The 27,904-nt window shown below is 44.4% G+C and overlaps 1 protein-coding gene across 1 annotated transcript; it reads right to left on the bottom strand.

Annotated features, from left to right (window-relative positions):
• On the bottom strand, positions 1 to 27,904 carry LOC116518168 (cysteine-rich secretory protein LCCL domain-containing 2-like). The gene is given in 15 exon segments (XM_032231451.1): positions 1 to 1,207; positions 2,429 to 2,562; positions 7,251 to 7,326; positions 8,862 to 8,934; positions 12,046 to 12,089; positions 13,063 to 13,193; positions 13,664 to 13,730; positions 15,823 to 15,883; positions 16,724 to 16,852; positions 19,204 to 19,304; positions 21,665 to 21,780; positions 21,947 to 22,079; positions 23,497 to 23,615; positions 27,660 to 27,835; positions 27,838 to 27,904. Coding segments are annotated over 15 exon segments (1,482 nt in total). The 3' UTR covers positions 1 to 1,152.

Below are 27,904 nucleotides of genomic sequence, written 5' to 3'. Positions count from 1 at the left end.
AACTGCCGAATTGCAGGCAGCCGCCAGTCAGCAGAAGTAGCCTGCAGTACTGCATTCTAACCACTGCGCCACTGGGGCTCAAAGCAACTATTTTATTAGGACAACATTGGAGATTTGGGTTTGATCTACAGGAATCGTACTAAGTATCAGAAAACAGAATCGTTCTAGCCGGGCTTCATAATGTACACGCTGCGACCAACTTAATGTATCAAGCTTCCAATCTATACAAATAAACAAGTAAAGCAAAAATCATTTTTCCAGCCAAATAAAGATCAACTTTAGGCAGCCATTGCTTAGTTAAGCGAGAACAGCTCTGCTGAATAAACTAAGTTGGATTCATCTGTAAATAAAATTAATGCTAACTAACATGCAGTGAATCAGAATGTGCCAAGACAGCAGGGAGGGTCCCAAGGACTTTATTTGCTGATAATTGAACCCCGTTTTCCTAACTTTCTGCAATTGTTTGGCCAGCAAACCTATGTGTTCCATTTAAGTTTTCTTTTGAGAGGAATAGTAACCTTTCCAAAAATGTTTTCGCAAAAGCAGATTCTTTTCTGGAAATGCAATGCCTCCCTCCCAGTCTCCCTCAAAAGAAATCTACGTTAGTTGTTGAGCGTGGTCTAAACCTTTCCTAAATCACCACACCGTTCAAGGTATCACTAGGTGACTTGGATTCCAAGTATATTCTTGACTTTGATCCAACTTTTTAAAAAATTTAGCCTTTGGGGGTGACCTGAATGTTTTCTATGTTCTCATCCAAAGCCTACTGATCAGATAAACATTCACCTCCTGGAAGTAGCATCTTACGAGAGCCCCAATGGGTTCTATATTTGTCCATAGCAAGGGTGGGGCAAGCCAGTTTTTCAACCATCTTTTCTCCTCAACTTGAGCCATCTTCCTTCTTCTTGAAAGTTTGAAACATTTGGAAGTAGAATAACAATAGCCTGAAAATAAAAACAGTGGGCAGAGGTGGTTGAGATGTGGAAAGTTCTGATTCCTGCTGCCATCTTTTTTGTTTTCCTCCAAAAGAAGATGAGTTTTGAGGGCTTTGTCATGGTCAAGGTGGGGCAGACATCTCTCACCCAAGGAGAAACACACAAGGCCGCAGTCTCTCTCTCTCTCTCCACAAAGAGTCTCATCGTCTTGGGGGAATTATTGCCTTACAGCAAAGATCCGGAAAGCTTTTCCTTCCCTGGGAGTCTTTAAGCTGGCAAGGAAGGATAAAACATCAGCTCCGGTGGAAACAATGGTGAATGAGACATAAGAAGCACAAGAGAAATATTTTGACCACTGGGCCTTCCTGGTTGACCTCTTGTCTGCTTTGGAGAACCTTTTTCTGAGCGGCTGTAGGGAGAGGTGAAGATGATACAGTGTTTCCCCCAAAATACGACCTACTCAGAAAGTAAACCCTAGCTTGATTTTTTACATGCACCTAATATAAGCTCCACCCCAAAAATAAGCCCTAATTAAGACCACGCCCACTCCAGGGTACACAGGTAAAAATTAAGCTAGGGTGCGGAGGTAGCGCAGTGGTGAAATTCAAAAAAATTTACTACCGGTTCTCTGGACATGGCTTGGTGGGCATGGCAGGGGAAGGATACTGCAAAATCCCCATTCTCACCCATCTCTGGGGCCAGGCAGAGGTGGTATTTGCCGGTTCTCAACTACTCAAAATTTCCGCTACTGGTTCTCCGAACTACTCAAAATTTCCACTACTGGTTCTCCAAGCTACTCAAAATTTCTGCTACCGGTTCTCCGAACTACTCAAAATTTCCGCTACCGGTTCTCTGAACTACTCAAAATTTCCGCTACCGGTTCTCCGAACTACTCAAAATTTCCGCTACCGGTTCTCCGAACTACTCAAAATTTCCGCTACCAGTTCTCCAGAACTTGTCAGAACCTGCTGAATTTCACCCCTGGGTAGAGGTGCCCTATTACCTACTTTCAGATAGTTGCAGCCAAGCCTTGTACACCTTGGCCCATTTCTCGATCGATCCGAAGCCGTTATCGGCTACAGAGGCCTTCAGGGAAGCTTTGCTGGCTGCAGAAGAAATGGGCCGAGGTGGGCAAGGCCTGGCTGCAACTCTCTGAAGACAAAGGGGTTCCTGAAGGCCTCTGACAGTGAAAAGGAGGCCGGGGGGTCAATGCACAAAAGTAAGGTGAGTTAGTGGATGACATCCCCCCTTGAAAATAAGACCTGGTCTCTTTTTTGGTGGCAAAGGGGTCTAATTTTCAGGGAAACCCAGTAGATAATGAGCACCTTATATAGGCAGTTGATTCCTATCTCTACTTCTATTTCTGGACTCCAAATCTGCATTTCCAGATCTTCAGCTCCCCAGACATTCGTTAGAGATAAACCATCTCTTGTGTTTAGGTTGTTGTTGTTTTTTTTGTTTCCTTCTCCCAGCTGGAAATGTTTTTGCCTTACCTTTCAGACCGGATCCCGTTCCTCAAGGATCCATTGTAGACTTTCTTCTTATCGACCGGCATCACGTCGACGTAACCGCCAGCACTGTCTCCGATGACTCCTGCGTGAACCGCAGCTTTGCAGATGCTGGAATTCTGAAACATCACAAGAACAAGCCCTGTCACACCCAGGCTCCTGTCACCCCTCCATAAATCTCCAGTTATGACTCTGCTGTCCCTTTCCATGTTGTAGCAGAGCAGATTAAGAGGCTCAGGCCAAAGCCAGACTTAGATCTATAAATCAGCCAGCATCAGCAGTGGTCCAGCTTTCCATGAGACCAAAAAGCAGCTTGTTCCCAAGCATATTTCTAAACTGTCTGGGGGTGATGAGTCCTCATTAATAAAAAAAAAAAAAAAAAACTGGAACACACTTGAGAAACCTCCAAAACCAGAGAGATTTGATTGTGTGTGTGTGTGTGTGTGTGTGTGTGTGTGTGTGTCTGTGTGTGTCATATTTATGGCGGTTTGTGTGTGCATGTCTATGTGTGGTCCATGTTGTGGTCTGCCAGCAGCCTGTGGAGCTGGCAGCAGACTTGGACAGTGAGGAGGTTGGGGAGGAACGTGGGCCAGTCCTGGAGTCTGGGGAAGGCTCGGACGAGGGCTCTGCGTCGGAGGCAGAGAAGGAGCCAGGGGCATCTGGGGGTTATGGGCTGCCTCCGAAGCCTCCAGCGTCTGACATCAGTGAGGCAGAGGAACAGGGGGAGCCTGTTCCCAGTGCGCACATGAGCAGCACTGCCAGAAGGCAAGAACAGTTAGGACAAAAGGGGCGACTCGGGAGTAAGGCTTGGAGATGATTGAAATAAAGGAGGAGCAAAGTCACATGATCCTTTGCAAGAAGCAACTTAGTTCATTCTGGTCGGTTTAAACTCTAAAGCTCCGTTTTGACTCTGTGCTCCGTTTGGCTTTGCAAAGCTAATTGGCAATTAGGCAGCATTTCAAGGGAGATCAAGGTGGGTGCTTGTCAGCCTTATCCCGAAAGACTTTGGCAGACTTCTGTTGGACTCTTTACAAACTATTTCAACAAACTGTTTAAACAAAAAGAGAGTTTTGGGGACTAAGTATATGATTTTTACTGTCTCAGGAAGCCTAGGTCAGAACAGTCCATATTGAATTTCATCACCATTATCATGATAAGAGAACGCAACCCTTCCTGAGATAAATTCGTGTCACCCAATTCTTCAGGAGGTACAGGTAGTCCTTGAATTATGACCACAGAGTTGTTAAGTGAGTTTTGTCACATTTTATGACCTTTCTTGCCACAGTTGTTCACCGAATAAATCACAGTTGTTAAGTTAATAACATAGTTGTTAAGTGAGACTGGCTTTTCCATTGACTTTCCTTGGTTACAAAAAGGGGATCGCACGACCCCGGGATGCTTCAACCGTCATAAATATGAGTCAGTTGCCAAGCGTCTGAATTTTGGTCACGTCACTGCAAGAATGCTGCAACAGTCCTAAGAGTCGAAAAACAGTTGCAAGTGGATGTTTTCAGTGCCGTTGTAACTTTGAACAGTCCCAAAATGAATTGTTACAAGTCGAGGCATGTACTAAAACAGAACAAGCGCCGTTGTGAGCCGAGGACTGCCTGTAGTGTAATAAAACAGAACAATACGACTACGGAGACACATGGAATTTTGAAAGGTTAGATTTACGACGATTCCAAAGGAGGGGGGGGGAAATCACGTTCACTTGGGTGCAATGCCTCAAAACTCCCCCTGTGACAGAGATGTCATGGAATTTGTGGAGAGAACATGAAAATAGCTCAGAGGTGCATTTCTCCAGGCCTCCACATACATCGTGGTTGAAGTTCTCCCGCACATCCACCCACTCCTGAGCCATAAAAGGCCAATTCCCTGGGTCCCATTTTTCATCTCTGCCGCTGCCTCTGTGCTGGCGGCTCTCTTAGGATTTCTCATGCTGGTTTGATTTGAGCCTCTTCTATATATGGTGATGGAGAACGGAGGGAGTTTCTTTTTTTCACAGGCGCTGCACTTCCAATGGTGTTACTAACCCTTCGTTCCATGGCATCAGAAACTGGCTGGAGAGCAACTTCCTGTCCTTAAGGAACTCAGGCAGAATTTCCATAACACCTCATTCTCCAAATTCTGTTCTAAACAGTTGGTTTTTGGGATGCTCAGCTCATTCAAATTCATCATTCCTGTGGCGAACACATCCATTCCATTGCAATGCATTGCATTCCATTCTATTTCTTTCTTTCTTGATTTCTCTCTCTCTTTCTTTCCTTCCTTCCTTTATCCCTCTCTCCCCCTCTTTCCCCTTCCCTCCCTCCCTCCCTCCCTTCCTTCTCGGCTATAGAGCCGAGGTGGCGCAGTGGTTAGGGTGCAGCACTGCAGGCCACTTCAGCTGACTGTTATCTGCAGTTCAGCGGTTCTAATCTCACCGGCTCAAGGTTGACTCAGCCTTCCATCCTTCCGAGGTGGGTAAAATGAGGACCCGGATTCTTGGGGGCGATATGCTGACTCTGTAAACCGCTTAGAGAGGGCTGAAAGCCCTATGAAGCAGTATATAAGTCGAACTGCTATTGCTATTCCTTCCTTTTCACTGTGAAAAAGGAAGGTTGTGAAGATATTTACAGATACCTCACAAATTGTTTCAACTCCAACCCTCAAAACTGACACTATAGAGCGTTGCGCCCCAAGACAATTAGACACAAGGACAGTTTTTTTCCCCAAATGCCATCACTCTGCTAAGCAACTAATTCCCTCAACGCTGTCAAACTATTCACTAAGGCTGCATTATTATTACTATTAGACTTCTCATCGTTCCTATCTCCCATCTCCTCCCACTTATGACTGTAGGACTGTAACTCTGCTGCTTGTATCCTCATGATATTTTATTGATATCGATTGTTTCCTGATTGCTTATTTGTACCTTATGCCTATCATTAAGTGTTGTACCTTACGATTCTTGATGAATGTATCTTTTCTTTTACGTACACTGAGAACATCTGCACCAAAGACAAATTCCTTGTGTGTTCAATCACACTTGGCCAATAAAGAATTCTATTCTATTCTATTCTATTCTATTCTATTCTATTCTGTTCTGTTCTGTTCTGTTTTATTCTACTCTACTCTAATTCTTCCTCTCTCACTCTCTCTCCTTCCTTCTTTTCTTTCTCTCTTTCTGTCTTTCTTTTTTGCTTGCATTGGGTTCCTGGTTTCTGGCCTGGTTTCTGGCCTGTCTTCTCCTCTGCAGAAATCTCTTATCATGGTGAGCAGTTTGCAAAGTTTTGAGAAAAAGGTCATTTCCCGAAGAGGAGAACTCCCTCATTCCAAAATTGGTAGGGTTCTTTATAATAAGCCAGCCACTACATTTTGTGCATCACACCTCCAGAATCATTCTTTCTTCCAAGTTCAAACCACAGGGAGCCCGTCTTACAGTTTTGCCTCTTCTACGAATCAAGCCAGGATGGCAGGACAGAAAGACCAGCTCCTATCTGTCGTCACTCAGCATGTGGTAGTGAGAAGCGGTTGACAAGAAGCAGGGAAGATTCTAAGTGAGCAAAATGAGCTTTTTGGCAAATACCGTCCGAAGTAATTCAGGAAATAAATAAAACCAAAGGGATTATTTTATCCTGCGTATAAAGAACTTTGAGAAAGTGTCTCAGAGAGTATTTTAGATGATATCCCTGTATTCCATGAGAAATACCAGGCTGGAATGCCAAGGACTGTCTTTCCTTTTTAGATTTGGATTGGGTGTTTTTTTGGGGGGGGGGGGTTTGCTTCCTCGCCTGCCAGAAACCCTGTGCTGAATTGCTAAGAGCTATTTTGGGCGCCTACTGAAATTAGAACACACAACGATTTGTTGGCTCCTTCCGAGACATTAATGGGAAGCAGGGACACCCAGCAGTGTGTTCTGGCTACTTTGCATATTTGTTCCATTGCAGGCATGGATGGATTGTGAACTTTCATGCTTAGCCTTTCGAGAGGAACTCTTTAACCTCCTGCCGGGAAGACGTTGGAGAAGATCTTTTGGACAGGGAAGCCTTCCACTTGTTTTCACTGATGACCTTGTCCAACCTGAAGAAGTTCTCGAGAAGGTGTGGTTTGGCTCTCCTCTTCCTCTCCCACACCTTCTTGTCTCCTGGCTATATTTCTCCTTCTCTTGTTCCTCTTTTTTTTGGCATTGTTTTACAATATACCCCGTGTGATTCCCTTCCCCTCTCGAATCGTGTGGCTGTTAGTTGTTTTAAATTCCCTGTACTTTTTGTTGTTGTTCTTGTGTTTCCCTTCCCCTCCTTGGGTTTGTGTGCCGCCCTGAGTCCCGCCGGGAATAAGGCGGCATATAAATAAAATGAACCTTGAACCCTTGAACCTATCACTATCCCCTCCTCCCCTATATGCACTTTCAGAGTAAGCAAGCAGAATTGTAAGCCGCCCTGAGTCCCCCCAGGGAAAAGGGCGGCCTATAAATAAACTTTCCAATTCCAAATAAACTTTCCAACTATTCAAAATAGAAAATGTCTATCACAATGAGTGGGCCATAAGGGAAGAAGCCATGGCATCTATCTGAAGCTGCACTCAGCTGGAAAAATTTCAATTCGGTCCTCGATCCTTTATGTAAATATTTTTCAACTTTAGCAACTTTAGGATGGATGGACTTCAACTCCAGTTATTCCTTAGAATGGCTGGGCAGTTCTGGGAGCTGAAGGCCACCCATGTTAATTAGGTTGAGACACACTCATCGATTCAAATCCTCACTCGTCAAAAGAATGAAGCAGCATCCTGGTTTTTGTTAAGGAGGAAGGAGGAAGGAATTACTCACATCTGCGTAAATGTTTGTGCCGTATACAGTAGCCCAGTGGTTTGGCTCGTTTTTGCAGTAAGCTGGGCAGTAAGACCTGAAAGATGAAATAAGGAGATGAAGAATGATTTGAATCGCTGGTTTGGTGCAAAACGATCCAGTAACAAATGGAAAAAGGACCCTAATTAGTTAGTTTACTTTATTGTCATTGCACCTCGAACAATGAAATTACATGCCATCTTCAGTCTACATCAGGGGTCCTCAAACATTTTGAACAGGGGGCCGATTCACAGTCCTTCACACTCTTGGGGGGCCAGACCGGCTGGCTGGGCGTGGCTAGATGGTCATGTGACTGGGTGGTTGTGGCCAACTTAGCAGTCCATTTTTGCCCTTGCTGTCCTTGCTCAACCCAAGGAATCTATTTATTTAAGACTCCCCTCCCCCAAAGGGAAAAACAGCGCAAAGTTTCTTGCCTCTTGCCTAACTTCATTACAATCCCAGCTTCAGGCTGCTCAAAATAGGCCATTAAAAAAAAGAATAAAACAAACAGGATTTCCTTCCAAACAACTCCTGATCATATGTTTCAGATGACCACACAATAAACCAGACTGAGAACTGCACCAATTAAGACTGCAACTAAAAAAAACCCATGATGGGCATTGAGAGACATTGGAAGCAGCTTTTAAAGACCTTGAATGGATCACGTGGCTGTGAAAAACACCCGAAAGGCTGTTTTTAAAGAATTTTAAAGTACTTATTTACAAGCTGGTAGCTGCTTTTCATCCCATCACTCCACGGGCCCAGATACTTCCTCAGTGCTAGTCTAATGAGCCGAGGTGGCGCAGTGGTTAGGGTGCAGTACTGCAGGCCACTTCAGCTGACTGTTATCTGCAGTTCGGCGGTTCTAATCTCACCGGCTCAAGGTTGACTCAACCTTCCATCCTTCCGAGGTGGGTGAAATGAGGACCCGGATTGTTGTTGGGGGCGATATGCTGACTCTGTAAACCACTTAGAGAGGGCTGAAAGCCCTATGAAGCGGTATATAAGTCTAACTGCTATTGCTATTGCTATTGCTATTGCAGTTCGGCTGTTCAAATCTCACCGGCTCAGGGTTGACTCAGCCTTCCATCCTTCCGAGGTGGGTGAAATGAGGACCCAGACTGTGGGGGCAATATGCTGACTCTGTAAACCGCTTAGAGAGGGCTGGAAGCCTTATGAAGCAATATATAAGTCTAACTGCTATTGCTATTGCTATTGCTAATGACATTAACAAGTTTGGGTAATGAAATGTCTTTCAAGAAACTACCCAAGTTCAGAGAAAACCAAGGGTCAGGTCTCATTTCAACCCTGAGCTACAAATATTTCCCTATGTTGGGATTCTGGTTGGCCAACAGCATCTACTGAAGTCAAGCTGTGGGAAGCTCTACCCAGCAGGCACGATGTGCTCCCACATGGATCTGAAATGCCCCATCCCTTCCTTTTCTCAGTTGCCCCTAGCAGCAACTGTTAGATGGGTTGGTTTCCCAGCAGAAATTATTACTACCGGTAGTAGCGTCAGTGCAATTCTTCCAACAGAAATTCTGAGCAAGCCATTCCCTTCAAATCTATCCATGACTGGAGTCCATCACTTACCTCGGGCAGTGAGTAGTTGGCTTCTTGAATGGACACAGTTCTTCCACTGTGGTGTAACAATCCAAAGTTTGCACTGTGGAATTAAGAATACATACGAGGTGATGTATGGGTTTCCTTTGCAATGGTGGTCCAAGGGCAAGAATATACAAGTCCCAAATTAGTACAATAAAGAATAAATAAATAAATAAATAAATAAATAAATAAATAAATAAATAAATAAATATACATTATATCAATCAATCATCTCAATACGAATTTGGTAGGCTAGTATTTCACATAGATTCCTTCAATATATTCAACAGGCTTCATCCAAATATGGGAATCATGTTGGGAGATCTTTATAAAAGTGAGCTGTCATTTGCACAATGCTAATCTTTACTCAGCCTTTTCTTACATCTGCTTTACTAGTACCAGAGGTGGGTTCCTACCAGTTCGCACCTATTCGGTAGAACCGGTTCGTCAAATCTACCGAACCGGTTAGAAGAGGTTCCACCAGTGGACCCGGAAAGCAGGCCACACCTACAGAAGAGGTTCCAGAATTTTTTGAAACCCACCACTGGTCCTTGGATATGATTATTCTACGCTATCATGCTCCTATTTATAAAACTCAGGGCCTCTGTGAAAGGTAAGGATGACTACTGCATTTGTGGTGCAATCAGAACATTGCGTGTGTTGAAGTTGTTTTAACGCAAACCAAAGATGCCTTTTAAAAAACAAGTTGACATCCTATTCTTATGCATGCCAGTGCTGTGTGGGAGGTAATTTAAGGTGGTTCTGACAAGTGTCGTCGGCATCTTCATATCCGGTCACATGGGCGGCAAGCCACTCCCATCCGGTCACATGGGCGGCAAGCCACTCCCACAAAGGCGGCCACACCCACAGAGTAGGTTCGAACAAGTTTTGAAACCCACCACTGACTAGTGCCTTGTTGGTAAATGCATTAAAGTGTGCTAATGTCTGAGCTTACACTTGTGTTGCCTTGGCAAAGCATTCAAGAAATAACTTGAGGACTAAGTCAATTCATCTGTAACACTAGGCCAGGGGTGTCAAACTCAAGACCCACGGGCCGGATGCAGCGTGCTGGGTGCTTAGATCTAGCCCCTGGGGCCACCCTGGAAACAGCAAAGGGCAGGCCCACGGTGCCTCTGTCAGCGAAAACTGAGATCGGGAGGACCGTGCATGGCCTCACCAGGCTCTGTTTTTTTTTGCTGGCAGAGAGCTAGCAAAACAAACTAAAAGCAAAACAAATAGAGAAATTGTTTCTCCATTTGAGCATGCAAGAAGGGACAGGAAAGGAGAAAGGGAAATAGCAATAGCAATAGCAATAGCAGTTAGACTTATATACCGCTTCATAGGGCTTTCAGGATGGAACCTTGAGCCGGTAAGATTTGAACAGCCGAACTGCAGAACTAGCAGTCAGCTGAAGTGGCCTGCAGTACTGCACCCTAACCACTGCGCCACCTCGGCTCTTAAAGAGGAAAGACAAAGAAAAAGATGGGAAGGAAGAAGAAAGGAGAATGAAGAGGGGAGGAAAAAAAAGAGAGAGAGAGAGAGAGGGAAAGAAAGAAAGAAAGAAAGAAGGAAAGAAAGAAAGAAAGAAAGAGAAAGGACAGAGGAACAGAAAGAGAAAGAAGAAAAATAAAGAAAGAAAAAAGAAGACAGAGAAAAACATAGAGAAACAAAAAGAGAAAAAAAGAAGAGAGAGAGAGAGAAACAGAGAAAAAAGAAAGAAAGAAAAAGGAAGGAAGGAGATTATAATGAGAGAGAGGGAGGGTCTGAGGAAAGTCCTTCCTTAGCGCTTGGCATAGTGGTGTTGAGCTGGCTACACACACCCTGGCCACACACCAGAGGTCAAACACAACCCCTGATGTGACCCTCAATGAAATCGGGTTAGCGCTTAGAAGGCAGGGAAAGAGTTAAGGAGTTTTCAGGGAAGGCATTAACCAGCGGATCCTCTAAAAATATTGAGTGCAGAGACATTTCAAGAGATTTCTTTTGCTTTTTCTTCCATCCTGGAGACCTGCCAAAATTGCAGGAAAGTGTGTGTGTGTCTGTCTGCGTGTGTGTCTGTGTGTGTTTAAGTCAACAGCTGTTTGAAGTAGCCTCATTTGTCATGTAGAAAGCTGCAGGGTTCCTCTTGGCTGGATTTAAGTCAACGCCAAGCTTGATGGCGCGGCTTCTGAAATGTCTCGGTTTTTTTTTTTTTGTTCTAATGCCTTTGTTCGGACAAACAGAAGCCTGGCCCCAAAAGAGATCGAAGCTGTGCTGTGTTTTGCCTGGATCCTCACCATAAGTGGGCGGGAAATTGTTGCATTTGGGGAATAAGATCAATTCATATATATATATATTTTCTGGAAGATTTCTTTCTTGGTGTTTCTTGCTGTCTTTGAGGATTTCGCTGCGCTTGTCCAAACAAACATCTCAACGGTGGAAGAGAAAGACGACAAACGCAAAGAAACAGCTTGACTTCAGAGTAAATTGTTCATTAGGCTGCCTGGTGTGTTGCTTTTATGACTACTATCTGTTGTGGCCTGCCAGCAGAGATGGCAGCAGATTCAGAGAGTGAGGAGGTTGGGGAGGAACCTGGGCCAGTCCTGGAGTCTGGGGAAGGCTCGGACGAGGGCTCTGTGTCGGAGGCAGAGAGGGGGCCAGGGCCGTCTGACAGTTATCAGCTGCCTTCAGAGTCAGACGTCAGTGAGGCAGAAGAACAGCTGGAGCCTATTCCCAATGTGCGCATGCACAGAGTTGCCAGACAAAGGGAACAGCTAAAGAACAGGGGTTGACTTCGGAGTAAAGCCACAGGTGGACAATGAATGCTTCCCCCCAGAGGAAATAAAAGAGGAGAGAAAGGGGAGTGGAGTTTGCAGGAGGCCATTAGTTTGCTTAATTGGTTCGTGACTCTCTGAGACTCCTGGCCAAGTTTTGCAGATATCGGCCTGGCAGCTCTCCAAGCCGGATAAGGTCTGTGACCGTAAATCCTCATTACCTTAACCCTTCTATTTTCTCCCTGTTTTCTTTTCCTCTCCTTTTCTCTCTTTCTTCCATTACGGTATCTCCCCATTTATCTTCTTACTTTTGTCTCCTCATATGATCAACTAACTACTAGAACAGGATTTAATCCAGGGGAATTCTGGAGGAATTGACACCCATTCTTACTTCCCAATGAAGAAGAAAAAAAACTTACCTGTGACTTTTGACACAGCAAAACCGTTGGAAGGCTTGTATTTGCTGGCAAAGAGGGGGGGAAAAAAACTGGTATGAATTCAATGTTTAAGAGGTCGTTACAAAATTAAGTTTCTAGATAACACTACAAGAGATGGCGTAACAGAGAAGGAGGAGGAGCCAACGTCGCAACGTTACATCGTGCGGACTCGATAGTCCGAATCTGCCGATGAGACTTTTGCCCCTGGACAGTCCGGAATGACCTAAACCATCCCGAAGAGACGGTGACTGGGAAGACAAGACCTTGCTGGTCGCAGGGACATCGCAAAGTCCCTGATCGACCCAAGGGAAGTGCTTCCAACCGGCGGCAAACAGGCAGCCCCCAGGCTGACATAGTTGGAGATGGCTCCAGAAAGAGAAGTGAAAGTGTTCCATCTGGTGCGATTTTTTTTTCTTTTCTTTTAGAAGATTGCCCTAAGAAACTTTTTTTAAAGCTAAATTAGTCCCTTAAGTAAGAACAAAGCAGCGTATTTATTCCCTATTAGACTGCCTTAGAAAGTTTTTTGCTCTTGCCTGTAACAATGTTTTGTGGATTGAAGTGATTGCAACGTTTCCTGTTTCTCCACTTGAGGCGAAGGGACTGATCTTTTTTCCTTTATTTCTTTTTACTACTTTAACTTTTTTTGGCTTAAATTAAAACTTTTTTTTACTTTAATAAACTTCTCCTTCTACTTGTTATATCATATTAAAGATACTTAAGGAAAAAGTTTTTAAAAATAGTTGAAACTGCCACTTGGAAGCCTAAGTCTGAAGCTTTTTTTCTTTTGCTGTTATAACAATGTATCCTTTGTTCACTCCTATTTGACTACACGGACTTTGCAACAGAAGGGTTTGGGACTTGTTTTTGGAGTAACAGTGTCGGCCACTTAAGCAAGACTTCAACTCTTATTCATTGGCGAGCAGAACCAAAGACGCAGCAAATCACGGCTAGAAACATGACATAACTAGATTATTTTTCCACACAAAAAAATGGGATTACCTGAGTGTTTGAACTCCATTTCTTATAGACATGATGAAGAAATCTGATCTTCCTTTTCTAGTAATATCTACTAGGCCTCCTCTGTTATCTAATGCTCCAGAATGAATAGCTGCTCGACATATGCTGGATGCCTGAAAGAAAGGAAGAAACCATTGATGAAATTGTACAAGGCTGGTTGTTTTTTTTTAAAGTAAAGATAGTGAAACTGTACCCATTTTTGGACATTTTAGGTGCATTATGTTTTTTAGCCAGTGTGTCAAAAGCCTGCAATGCCACTCAAGGAGAAAGCGTGGCACAACAAATAATGAAATGTAGAGGACATGAAGCTATGGATGATTTATCCAAATGATATTTCCCAATTTTTGAGATACCCACACAGATCATAGTAATGTACTGACGGTATAGCTTTGTGATGATAATTATAATTTCCATAGCTTGCAGGTTGGACTGGAAGTGCTGTAAAGGTTACAGCTCTAAATGTTTGTTTATTTGTCATTGGTGACTCACCAAAGCAAAGATTTTGACTTTGAAAACCATAACCCTGAAATATGTGTGTATGCGGGGGGGGGGGGGGGAGGGTTGTTCTTTTTAAAAAACTTACACTTTCATATTTGGGGAATCCAAATACTTTTGCCTTACTGTTCAAGCAACCAGCTGGGCACAAATACCTAGCAAAAAAAATAAAAATAAAAAAGGAATCATTAAGGAATTTTGGAATTTGCCTTCGGAACTGCCATACAGTTAATCAAGGGCAAACATTTCCCACCACGTGCTCACCAAATGTTATAGCAATAGCAATAGCAGTTAGACTTATATACCGCTTCATAGGGCTTCCAGCCCTCTCTAAGCGGTTTACAGAGTCAGCATATCGCCCCCACAGTCTGGGTCCTCATTTCACCCACCTCGGAAGGATGGAAGGCTGAGTCAATCTTGAGCCGGTGAGATTTGAACCGCCGAACTGCAGGTAGCAGTCAGCTGAAGTGGCCTGCAGTACTGCACTCTACCCACTGCGCCACCTCGGCTCTTATGGACCTCAGCATCACATTTAAAGGCCAGACTGAGAAGGATATATTCCTGGTGTAGATTTTACCATAAACATTCTCAGCTGGTATTTGAATTGGATTCAGTTCATTAAACTGTGCTGTAATTTAAAACATTACGCAGAGGAAGGATGGACGATCCGTACGAGAGAGGCAAACATTTGTCAGAGGAGAATGTTGAAAGACTGATGCCAATGAAAGGATGGGTATCCCACATGTGCCTTTTTTTTCCAAAGGTAACCGGACTTCCTTTGTTTCCAAGACATTTCGCTTCTCACCAGAGGTGGGTTCCTACCAGTTCACACCTATTCGGTAGAACCGGTTCATCAAATCTACCGAACCGGTTAGGAGAGGTCCCACCAGTGGACCCGGAAAGCAGGCCACACCTACAGAAGAGGTTCCAAACTTTTTTGAAACCCACCACTGGTCCTTGGATATGATTATTCTACACTATCATGCTCATATTTATAAAACTCAGTGCCTCTGTGAAAGGTAAGGATGACTACTGCGTTTGTGGTGCAATCAGAACATTGCGTGTGTTGAAGTTGTTTTAACGCAAACCAAAGGTGCCTTTTAAAAAACAAGTTGACATCCTATTCTTATGCATGCCAGTGCTGTGTGGGAGGTGATTTAAGGTGGTTCTGACAAGTGTCATCGGCATCTTCATATCTGGTCACATGGGCAGCAAGCCACTCCCACAAAGGAGGCCCCACCCACAGAGTAGGTTCGAACAAGTTTTGAAACCCACCACTGCTTCTCACCCACGAAGCTTCTTCAGTTCTGACGGAATGGTGGAGAATGGAAGGACTTATACACCTTGTAGTCACCTTCCTTCCATTCTCCGTCATTCAGTCAGAAATGAAGAAGCTTCTTCTAGGGCAGGGGTGTCAAACTCAAGGCTCGGGGGCCAGATCCTGCCTGCGGAGTGCTTAGATCTGGCCCGCGGGCCTGGAAACAGTGACCATGGTGGTTTTCCCAGCAAAATGGAGCTAGCAGAGGGCTGCAGGAGGCTGTTGCAGCAGAAAACAAAGCTCAGGAGCCCATTTTCACTGTGCAGAGGGTTTGGGCCATCACAGTCCCTCCCCCCAACACATCAAGCTGGTTGTGCCCACCCTGGCCACATATCCCCCGCCTTCCCCAGGCCAAACACAACCCTGATGTGCCCCTCAATGAAATCGAGTTTGACACCCCTGTTCAATGAGAAGCAAAATGTCTTCAAAACAATGGAAGTCCAGTTGCCTTTTGGGACAACCATGACCAGGATGACTGCGAATCTCCGTAGACATAAGGATGGGTAGCTAGAATGGACAATGAATCATTTCTAAGTCCTTGGTGGAGACGGACTGAAGCTCAGTGGTTAAATGCAGCACTGCAGGCTACTGCTAGATCAGCAGTTCAGCGGTTCAAATCCCACCGGCTCAGGGTTGACTCAGCCTTCCATCCTTCCGAGGTGGGTAAAATGAGGACCCAGATTGTTGGGGGCAATATGCTGACTCTCTGTAAACCGCTTAGAGAGGGCTGAAAGCCCTATGAAGCGGTATATAAGTCTACTGCTATTGCTATTGCTCCCCCTTTTCTTCAAGAGTTGGAGCTCACATGAAAAGACTCGAATGGGACTGGTTCCTACATGATTTGGGGGTTTGTAGGCCATCAGAGGGAATGATGTGTTTGAACATCGCCACAAGTCAGAAGGTACAAAGAGAAAATAAATATGGAGCACCTGTTACACGTGGTTCCTCGACACGTGTCCCTCATTTTGGTGTCACACTTGATCACTTGAGCTAGAATAATGAGAAGATACACAACTATGAGACCAACAGGATCAGCTCTTAAGTAACATTCTGTACAAGCCTGTCATATCACCCAAGGAGAAAGCGTGGCACAACAAATAATTAATAATCGCAGAGAACATAAAGTTACGGATGATTTATCCAATGATATTCCCCAATTTTTGAGATGCTTATGTAGATGATAGTAATGAGAACATTGTACAGAGAAATTCAGATCTTGGGAGATAGGATGAGGTCTTCCTTCCTTCCGTAGAAGTTGTTGCCATCAAATCTATCCAGATGAATTTCTGGCATCTTCTACATCATGTGTGTTTACACTAGTTATCCTAATGATTTATCCAGCCCATGTATATCCCCTCGGCAACTTTAAGATGGGTGGACTTCAACTCCCAGAATTGGCTGGGGAATTCTGGGAGTTGAAGTCCACCAGTCTTAAACATGTCAAATTTAAGACATACTTGATCTAAGGCAGAGGTGAAATTTAGCAGGTTTTGACAGGTTCTATAGAACCGGTAGCGGAAATTTAGAGTAGTTTGGAGAACCGGCAAATACCACCTCTGATTGGCCCAGAGTGGGGTGGGAATGGGGATTTTGCAGTATCCTTCCCCTGCCACTTCCACCAAGCCATGCCCACAGAACCAGTAGTAAAAAAAAAATTGAATTTCACCACTGATCTAAGACATGCATTTAACCACAGAAATCCCCGGCCCAATTTTTTTAACCAAATAATCCAAAGCTTGCTGCCTTTTCTCCTATTTAGTCAATCAGCAAGTATTTCCAAATAATCATCTGTAAACTCCCAAATACTGGAAAACAGAAATGCTTTCTTACTCATGTAGGTCAACTCAGTGGGTTTCTTTTCCTTGGTAGGTTTTACAGTTTTGGGCTGTATTCGATTCGGAACCTTTTGTAACTCCACTTCGTTAGCCCGATCGGCCTCAGACTTTCCGGATACTTTCTCTTTGGTTGGAGAGGGGAAAAAGAGTCTTGTGTTACTACTATTCAAGACTATTAGCAAAAAGATTGTTGGTGGCGCAGTACTGGAAGAAGGAAGAATTGCCTACTATTCAAGAACAAGTAACAAACTTAGCAGAGATGGCTAAAATATCAGCATATCTCAAGGACCATTCAGATGAGAAATACAAGCTGGAATGGAGAAGATGGACTGATTATATTCAAAATAAATATGGGACTAAGAAATTTCAGTTAGCTTATGAATGAATGAACAAGGAATGTTAAAAGTTATCTAAAGTTAGCTTTACAAAAGGGGAGTTAAAGTATAAGCGAAGGTACGATGCTAAAGTTAGTTAGTTTATTTTAGTGTATGATTGTTAAATGCTTATACACTGTATTTGCTGTGGGAGGTTGGGGGGGAGGGGATGTGGGATTGGGGGGGAGGGAGGGAAGGGGAATTGTAAAACTTATTAAAACTTTTAATTAAAAAAAGACCATTAGCAAAGAACACAGGGACTAGGAGTTGAGAATCACTCTTGATTTTTCTTTTTTCTTTTCTTTTAAAATATATTTTTTTTATTTTCCATTTTCATAACATATAATCACGTGTATACTATTACATAGCCAATATCCTATTGTATTAAGTAGTAATTACATCAGTTCCTCTTGTCATCACCGCCCAGAAAGATAACAACCCATTATTAGCTCTTCTGCTCTCCATACACCTCTTTCTTCTGCCTCTCTCCTACCTCCTTTCTTCCCTCCATCATCCTTTCCTACTCTACTTCCCCTTCCTTTCTCCTTCTCCTCTCTCTTCATTCCACTCCTCCTTCTCCTCCTCATCTTCCCCCCTTACCGTCTCTCCTATCCCTCTCTTCCTAGCTTTCTTCTCTCCTCTATTTCCCACTCTTCCTCTCTTCCTCACCACTCACTTGGTGTATTTCAGCTTCTGAGCAAACTCCATTCTATGTTGATGGTATTTATGCTAGGGAGTAGGAGTTGAGAATCACTCTTGATTTTTCATGTAAGGAGATTCAGTGACTTTGCCCCCTAATTTCATTGATAGTTGAAACCTGCTCACCCCAAATAAATAAGTGTGGAACCGAGGCATCGATGGGGGCAGGAAAGGGAGGAAGGTGTGTCAAAAAAAGAAAAGTGAAGATGGCACCATACTCATAAGGTTGCAACTGCTATCTTGAGGTTTTTAGACACTTAGGGATGCCTCAGACGAATTGGGCGGTGTGCTGTGTGGGTTTTCAGGAAGAAGGACTCTAAAAATTGCACGTAATTTTGGAGATCCCAAAGGTGCTTTTTCAGGAGGCAACTGGACTTTCTTGTTTTTCTTTGAAGATGTTTCACTTCTCATCCAAGAAGCTTCTTCAGCTCTGACAGGATAGTAGAAGGGATGGAAGGATTTATTTGGAATGGAATTATATGGAATGGAAGTCTGCAGGGAATATAAATCCTTCCATTCCCCCACTATCCTGTCGGAGTTGGAGAAGCTTCTTGGATGAGAAGCAAAATGTCTTCAAAAGGGAAAAAAAAAACAAGGAAGTCCAGTTGCTTCCTGAAAAAGCACCTTTGGGACAACCACAAACTAGAGGATGGAGAATCTCTACAGTAATTGTGGAGAATTAGCATAGTGGGCCTATCCAGTCCAGCATTTGAGCAGGAGATTTACATTAAGCTAACATGGGGAAGCTATGAAGAGATGAAATGGCTTTCTGCCACCCAAATTTGCCACCCAAATTTTTACTGGAGCAAATTGTTCCTTTCCTATCTCAACAACTTTCTTCCCTGCAAAAGAGGACCCAGACCCTATTTTCTATCCTACTTTCAGTGTGCTGTATTATTTCTTGGGAATTTCAGGAACTGAGATTGGGCTTCCTTGATTGCTGGAAGAAGCAGAAAATGCTTCTCCTGGTGTTTGCTATGAGATATACATTCCTATTATGAGATCTATATTTCTATTAATCTGCAATCAATTTAGATGCCCACATCCTAGTCTGGAAAGTTCCAGAGAAGGAGCTTCCTCTTCTGTCCCACAGAAGCCAGAGGAGATGCAAACTCTTCGACAAAAGACCAGACCATGAAGATCGGGAACACTTTTCTCCTTGGCAACCTTCTTCAGGTGGTCCATCTCTACAGCGAGGGATGTCCACAAAACCCAACCATTTGCTCAGAATGACTCAACGAGCGTTGCCTCATCACGACACAAGATGCCCCCATGCCAGGTTGCAACCCAACTCAAAGAAAGCAGAGCTTGTCTACCAGGGATGGGATACTCCATCCCATCGGTGAAGAGGCCAACTTTGAACAAAGCCAAGGTCAACATTGGCCACTATTACATCACATACCTTTATAACAGAGGTTAGCCTTACACCCTCCTCCATAGCTAGGTGGGCATTCAGAACAGGATCTGCCATTTTTATACGGGGCTTCTCCAATCCAGTTGCCTCTGAAAAATTCACACAGAACATTCCTCGTTATCTTTCTTTCATCTTGTGTTAGGCTCACAGCATGTAAAATCATCCCTGGGGACTGTTTTAGACCTGGTGCCTGACTTGTCATGTTCTCAAGACCTCTGATCCATGGGGGAAAAATAATGTTCACACTGTGACTTTGGTTTGATAGATTACAGTTCATATGGGAACATTCTTCCCTAAATGTATAGGTCAGGGGCATTCTGATGAGAACTTCGGCAGATGAAAGCACCAACATTATGCCTCAGAATCAACTGTTGTGTCCCAACAGATTCGGAGAGTGAGGAGGTTGGGGAAGAACTGGGCCAGTCCTGGAGTCTGGAGGAGGCTCCGATGAGGGCTCCGTGTCGGAGGCAGAGAGGGGACCAGAGCTTCTGACAGTTACCAGCTGCCTTCAGTGTCAGTGAGGCAGAGGAACAGCTGGAGCCTGTTCCCAATGTGCGCATGCGCAGAGCTGCCAGACAAAGGGAACAGCTAAAGAACAGGTTAACTTGGGAGTAAGGCCACAGGTGACGATGAATGGCCCCTCCCAGAGGAAATAAAAGAGGAGCGAAAGGGGAGTGGAGTTTGCAGGAGACCATTAGTTCACTTAATTGGTTCGTGACTTTCCGAGACTCCTGGCCAGGTTTTGCAGATATCGGCCTGGCAGCTCTCCAAGCCGGATAAGGTCTGTGACCATAAATCCTCCCATGAAAGACTTTGCTGGATGTGAAGGAGCAGAATTCACAGTCAATTAATAAAAGGGTTTTTTTAAGGCAAGGAGCTTGCTTCCTGCTCTTGGGAAGCCTCGGTCAGAACACCAACCAGGTTCCACAAAACCATTATTCAAGGCCTCCCCGATTTCTTTCCCACAAATCCCTTTGGATGGGTAGGAAACCCATCTGAATGCTCCAAGGTCTTTCCCGGTCAACAATGTCTGAACAGTCAGCTGAAAGTGACTCCCAGGTATCTTCCGAGGGATGAATAAATAAATAACAGAGCCGAGGTGTTGCAGTGGTTAGGGTGCAGTACTGCAGGCCACTTCAGCTGACTGTTATCTGCAGTTCAGCGGTTCTAATCTCACCGGCTCAAGGTTGACTCAGCCTTCCATCCTTCCGAGGTGGGTGAAATGAGGACCCAGACTGTGGGGGCGATATGCTGACTCTGTAAACCGCTTAGAGAGGGCTGAAAGCCCTATGAAGCGGTAGATAAGTCTAACTGCTATTGCTATTGCTAGCTCTTGTGTGTGACTGGGAAGCCTTGGCAGCATCTGGGAACATTAGCTTCAGGTAGTGCTTGCCACACGCTAAACTCTCATCGTTAACGGGCAGGAGTCCCTCGACACATCATCTGTCTTTTCAAGATGGAAAGGAACTTTGTCCCAGACCAATCAGGGACCCATCTGTTGTCCAAACTTCTCAACCAGGAAAGGCAACTATTTTGATACAAACCTTCAAAATACCAGCGGTGAAACAAAACTTAAAATCAGCTGGCTAAAATTTTAAGTCCAATAGCAATCGCAATAGCAGTTAGACTTATAGACCGCTTCATAGGGCTTTCAGCCCTCTCTAAGCTGTTTACAGAGTCAGCATATTGCCCCCACAGTCTGGGTCCTCATTTCACCCACCTCGGAAGGATGGGAGGCTGAGTCAACCTTGAGCCGGTGAGATTAGAACCGCTGAACTGCAGATAACAGTCAGCTGAAGTGGCCTGCAGTACTGCACCCTAACCACTGCGCCACCTCGGCTCATAGAAGTTCACCAGAGGTTTATAGGGTCACACCCAAGAGTGCATCTAGACAATCAAAGATGCTGTTTTGGATCAACCAGATGCCCACAAGGAGTCAAAAAATAGGAGTCAACCTTGAGCCGGTGAGATTTGAACTGCCGAACTGCAGATAGCAGTCAGCTGAAGTGGCCTGCAGTACTGCACCCTAACCACTGCGCCACCTCGGCTCTAGAACCTAGAGAGAACCTAGAGCTGTGTGTTGTCGTGTTCGAATTTATCCAACTAGTTCTGATGTTCTAACATTTTGGGCACATCCCATGATCTAAACTTTAATCTGGCCCAGGTTCCTCCCCAACCTCCTGACTGTCCGAATCTGCTGCCAGCTCTGCTGGCTGCTGGCAGGCCACAACAGCACGTGTAAATGTGTAGTAAGTATGTTTGTGGGTAGATATATACTTTTTTTGAGAGCAGGCAACAGAATTCCACTTGCAATGTGTGCCAGTGTGCTCCCAGTTAAAAAAAAGTGACAATAAAGGTGATCTTATCTACCTCATTATTTGGCTAAACACAAATAACACAAAGCCACAGAGATTGTTCTTCTGCCCACCCCGCCTCCCTGTAGCCTTACTTGGGAGAATAGTTGCAGACCAGGTACACCGCATTCTCCCACACTTCTCCCCACACGTCCATCCTCTTGCAGACGTTAATGGCACAGCCGATTTTGTTGGTGGTTGCCCAGACCACCTGGAAAGAAACACGAGAAGCAAATTGGTGGAAAGAAATCACCCGGGTTCGATTCGTCTTGCGCTTCAGCCTATTTTCATAGCTCTGCCCACCTGGGTGGCAAGCTGGTGGGAGGGCAAGCCATCAGGTTCTAAGGCTCCATTCCAGCCGCTGCTGTTGGCCTTACCTGTGTGTAATGTGTGCACATGGGTCCTGAACATCGGTCGGGACACCAAGGGTTGCATTCCTGGGGATATGGGTAGGTGTAATATTTTACTTCGTCGTACCAAGACTGGACGTGAAAACTTGGGGAACGATACCTAAGGAACAAAATGGGAAGAGTGTTCTTGTGTAACAAAGAAGACCATTGTTGGGGGCACGCTGGCGGCCTGCAGAGCTGGCAGCAGAGTCGGACAATGGGGAGGTTGGGGAGGAACATGGGCCAGTCCTGGAGTGTGTGGGGAAGGCTCCGACGAGGGCTCTGCATCAGACCATCTGGTAGTTACGTGCTACCTCCGGAGCCTCCGGAATCTGACATCAGCGAGCAGAAGAACAGTATGAGCCTGTTCCCTGTGTGTGCATGCGCGAGCGGCCAGAAGGCAACAGTTAAGAAAAAAGGGGGTGGCTCAGGAGTAAGGCCTGGAGATAATTGGCTTCTCCCATAAAACATAAAAGAGGAGTTTAGAGTTTATTTAGAGTTTTATTTCATTTGTATGCCGCCCTTTTCCCTAAGGGGACTCAGGGCGGCTCACAACTCAAACAAGGGAAGAGGGATACAGACAGTTTGACAACAACACACAACAATACATAATTAAAAGCGAGCGGACGTGAGCCTTTGCAGGAGGCAATTATTTCATCTATTCAGTTCAAGCTCTGAGAAGTCTTGTTTGACTCTGTGCTACATTTGGCCTTGCAAAACTAATCGGCAATGAGGTCTCTGGCAGCGTTTCAAGGGAGATAAAGGTGGGTGTTTATCAACATTCCCCTGAAAGACTGCTGGCAACTCGAGCAGACATCTGTCAGACTCTTCACAGACTGTGAATCATTGTGGGCTGTGAATAGCAGTTAGACTTATCTACCGCTTCATAGGGCTTTCAGCCCTCTCTAAGCGGTTTACAGAGTCAGCATATCGCCCCCAACAACAGTCTGGGTCCTCATTTTACTCACCTCGGAAGGATGGAAGGCTGAGTCAACCTTGAGCTGGTGAGATTAGAACCGCTGAACTGCAGATAACAGTCAGCTGAAGTGGCCTGCAGTACTGCACCCTAACCACTGCGCCACCTCGGCTCTTGACCATAACTCACAGCCGTTTAAATAGAAGAGGGTTTTTGGCACTAAGCGTGTGATTTATGCTTCCTTGGGAAGCCTCGATCAGAACAACCATCAACCAGCTCTTTGCCCAGGGTGCCTAGCCAGCTACAAACACATATGTTTCCGTATACATTTGTGTATGTGTGAGTGTGCATACCCAGATGCACTGTTTGTGTTTCAAGGTCAAGGTGAATGTCGAAGTCATAAAAATGGACTGAAAACAGGGCTTGAAACCAAGCCAAACATTTGACTAAGACCTGTTGCCGGCCAATTCTTCCCATTAGGAACTATAACACATGACACAAAGAACGCATAAATTCTTATGATTACAGCGGTAGGCTGCAATGTTCAACCAGGATTCTGTCAAACACATTCCACTGGTCAAACAGACACATACCATCTCAAGGTTTGAGTCTGCATTCTTACCTTCCCCAGTGAACAGCCAAGTTCTGGCCGATGGATGGGAGAAGACTGACCGGCCCATGGTCCCAGATGCATTGGTGAGCCCAAGATTCAGCAGATCTCTCCAGCTCTTCATCCCATTTCTAAAGAAGACAACAGGAGGAAAAACACTAGTAGGTCAACATAGAAGAGGAGAATTCTTTGTTGGCCAAGTGGATTGGACACACAAGAGAATTTGTCCTTGGCTCAGATGCTCTCAAGAATCATAAGGTACAACACTTTAGTGATAGTCACAGGGTACAAATAAGCAATCAGGAAACAATCAATATCAATATAAATCATAAGGATACAAGCAACAAACTCCTGCAGTCATAAGTGTGAGGAAATGGGGGATAAGAATGATGAGAAGACTAATAGTATAGTAATGCAGCCTTAGTGAATAGTTTGACAGTGTTGAGGGAATTATTGTTAGCAGAGGGATGGCATTCAGGAAGAAAACTGTTCTGTGTCTAGTTGTCTTGGCAGTGCCCTATAGCATCGTTTTGAGGGTAGGAGTTGAAACAATTTATGTCCCAGATGCGAGGGGTTTGTAAATATTTTCACGGCCCTCTTTTTGACTCGTGCAGTGTAAATGGACCTCAATGGAAGGCAGGTTGGTAATAATTGGTTTTTCTGCAGTTCTAATTATCCTTTGAAGTCTGTGTCTTGTTGGGTTGCAGAACCATTCCAGAGAGTATAGAGGTGCAGATGACAGACGCAATCATTCCTCTGTAGAAATGTATCAGCAGCTCTAGCATATCTAAAGCCAACATCTCAGGTGTGTGGACTTCAACTCCCCGTTCTCCAGCCAGCCGATGCAGGCTGAGGGATTTGGGGAGTTGAAGTTTCCACACCTTAAGAGTTCCCTGGAGAATTCTGGGAGTTGAAGTCTCCACCTTTTAAAGTTGCCAAGGTTGAGAAACATTGCTCCAACATGTACATAAAATTTAGTAATGAAACGTGCAACTCTGTGTTTAGCGGGGTGTTAAATTTAAAACAGGCCTTGTTGGATTAAAGTTGTTAACTTTGATTTTTGGGGGGGGGGTTTTGGCAGGCTTTGAACTGAACATGGCTTTTCTTATCCAGAGCATGACATCGAAAGATGTTCTCGCACATTCTTTAAATTAGCTGAAATTCAGACGGGAAATATGGGGCTATAACTAACTAATTTGTCTGCAAAGAGCAGCCTTGGGCTTACAGCCTTCAAAGGAATGGAGAATCTCTCCCCACACACACACACAAACACACACAACACTTTGAAACAGAAAAGACTTAGAAGTTTCTGCATTCTGAAGCTGTAAGGCTGGATTTCTAAGTTCTGCTATGATAGATATGAACGCACTTATTTATTTATCCGTTTGTGGATTAGGCTCATATGCTGCTCCAAGTGCTGACAACTTTTATGAAGTGGGAGATTGTGAACCAGCCACAGGAGATCCCACGTACAGCTGGTTTTTCAGCTAAATCCTTTAGGGGTTCTTTTTATGTTCTGTAGGATCACCAGCAGAAGGAAAAGAAAAACCGCACCCATGAGGTCAGGATACCGAGCACAGCCAAAACACTAACCCGACTAGCTCGGCGGGTCAAGTAAATAGACACTAACCTGAAGAGTTTTTGGTTGTAGAGCAGAGCTGGAAGAGTCACAAGTGCCAAGAAAAACACATTTATTTGGCCTTCACACTTAGAGCCGAGGTGGCGCAGTGGTTAAATGCAGCACTGCAGGCTACTTCCGGACTGCAGTTCTGCAGTTCGGCTGTTCAAATCTCACTGGCTCAGGGTTGACCTCAGCCTTCCATCCTTCTGAGATGGGTAAAATGAGGACTCGGATTGTTGTTGGGGGCAATATGCTGACTCTGTAAACTGCTTAGAGATGGCTGAAAGCCCTATGAAGTGGTATGTAAGTCTAACTGCTATTGCTATTTATTAAAGGGATCATCATAAAAGGGATTCCTAGAGGAGAAACTGAAGTCTACGGGACTGGGCCCTGGAAGGCTATCTCTAGAGTGGACTGGAGTGGCAACCTTGTAGGACTTTGAATGAATTTAGGCGACTATTCTCACCCTTGCAACTTGAAGATGCATGGAGCAGAATTCCTCATCCAGCATACATGGACTTCAACTCCCAGAATTCCCCAGCTAGCTGCTGAATGGACAATTCTGGAAATTGAAGTCCAAGTATGCTGCATAAGGAATTCTGGGACTTAGAGTCTACATATGCCTAGGTGAAGAATTCTGGGAGTTGAAGTCCATGCAACTTCAAGTTACCAAGGTTGAAAATACTGACCTAAGTTCATTTAAGGTCCTATATCCCAAAGATCGAATATCAACTTCACTTCTTTGGTTCAATCCTCAGATAGCTCCAAAGTTCCTTGTGTAAGACTTTGAATTACTAGAATAATTGGATCCAATAGTTTGACTCATAGAGCAAGCCATATATCAATGCAGGCGGGTATAATCAATCTTAGCTCTGTGGGATCCCTCCTTATATTTAGAATGGATCTGGTATCTTGTACAGGCGGAGAAAACTTCTGTTCTTTCCTTATAGACATACACACCCGCAGTGTTTGGTTGCAATCTCACATTTAATGGACATTTCGCTTTGCATGAAATCATCTTTAATTCATATTTATTGGCGCCTGGAGAAGTGGGCCTACGTCAGAAGAATGTTCTGTCAAAAGCCTTCGCATGGTCACATAAACATGTGAAAATCTTTGTTTTTCTTAAGTAAAAAAAAGTCGCCAGGAACAACACACACACACACAAATTTCTGAGAAAAGGTTCCTGCATTCTGCTCTTGCTGACAAACCTAGAATGATAAATAGCAAACGACTGGGAATATTTTGAAGCTAGAAGTTATTTATTCTCTCTCTCTCTCTCTCTCTCTCTCTCTCTCCTCTCTCTCTCTCTCCTCTCTCTCTCCCTCTCTCCTCTTGCTTTCATCTCTCTCTACCCCTCTCTTCTCTCTCCCCTCTCTCTCCTCTATGTCCATTCTCCCTCTCTCCTCTCCATTCTTTCTCTTCTCTTGCTTTCATCTTCCTCTTTCCCTCTCTTCTTTCTCCCTCTCTCGTTCTTTCTTTCTCCTTCTTTCCCTCTTTCCTCTCTTTCCTCCCCTCCTCCTCTCTCTTTATCTCCATCTCTCCTCTCTCTCTCTCTCTCTCTCTTCCAGTCTCTAGATTTTTAAGTTGCTATTTGTAAAGGAAGGAGCTCTTTTTATAGTAAAATGTTCTCCGTACGCTTGCCATTTTTCCATTCCCAATCTCACAAGAGAGCATGAGAAAGAGGGCTCAACATCATCCCACCGAGTTGGTCCCCTGGTTAACTGAGCGAGGGACAAAGAAACGAAAACTATAAACGTATACTGCAGAAGCCAGGTTTCTCACTTCAGCAACTTTTAAGATGGGTAGTCTTCAACTCCCAGAATGCAATGAGGAGCAAAATGTAGCTATTAGGGTTCCTGGGAGCATATTGAGCATTCATGCGTAGAAAGGGCTGTTTTCGGACTGACCCGGCCAACAGATGGTTCCTTTCTCACTGAAACGACTCAAGAAACCACAGTCTGGTTGGCTTTAAGAAAGGCTTAGAGGAAGATTTCTTGCTCTGGAATTTGGGATGAGTAAGTGTCCTCAAAGAGAGGAGAACAAGGCTAGAGGGCTACGTGGACAGATGGAATGGCATGGCATGATTCACAAGCTCTTTTCTTGAGAATTCTCTTCTTCTCACAGATGGAAGGGCCCAGATGCTGAATTGGGGTGGGAGTGCCAAAAGAGTTACTCAGAGAAAGTTTCTAATCATGTAGAATTGCATTTATCTGTATGCCTGTCTATCTATCATGTCTGTCTGCCATCCATCCATCCATCCATCCATCCATCTACAGTATCTATCATCTATCAGAGAGATGATTGATCTATCTCATCTATCATCTATCATCTATGATCTATCTATCATCGATCATCTATCTATCTATCAATCTATCAATCTATCAATCTCTCTATCTCTCTATCTATCTATCTATCTATCATCTATCTATCTATCTATCTATCTATCTATCTATCTATCTACTATCATCTATCATTTTACCAAAATGCTGCACAGAATCGTATATCCCTGATTGGCTATATGGATTATGCACAGTCAGCCTTTTGAACTCACCATGTATTCCATGTTGGATGCTGAAGGGTAGACTTCCCCTCTCAATTTATTGTGAAGCATCAGGATTTCATCTTGGTCAGTTTGGGAAATTGATCTCTTGGCCCTTGAGTGCGGTTGCCCATCTTGGTATTGACTAAGGATGTTTTCCAAGTGGGTGGCATTGGGCAAGAAAAACAGTGGATGCCATGAGTCAGGAAGAGGAGGAGGGATGGTATGAGCCAAGGCATGATAGGATTCTTAGCCAT

The sequence above is a fragment of the Thamnophis elegans genome, chromosome 14 (genome assembly GCF_009769535.1).
Source record: "Thamnophis elegans isolate rThaEle1 chromosome 14, rThaEle1.pri, whole genome shotgun sequence".
In the NCBI taxonomy this organism is placed as follows: domain Eukaryota; kingdom Metazoa; phylum Chordata; class Lepidosauria; order Squamata; family Colubridae; genus Thamnophis; species Thamnophis elegans.
The sequence above is the reverse complement of the archived record's forward strand: the minus strand, read 5'-3'. Positions and strand labels throughout refer to the sequence as shown.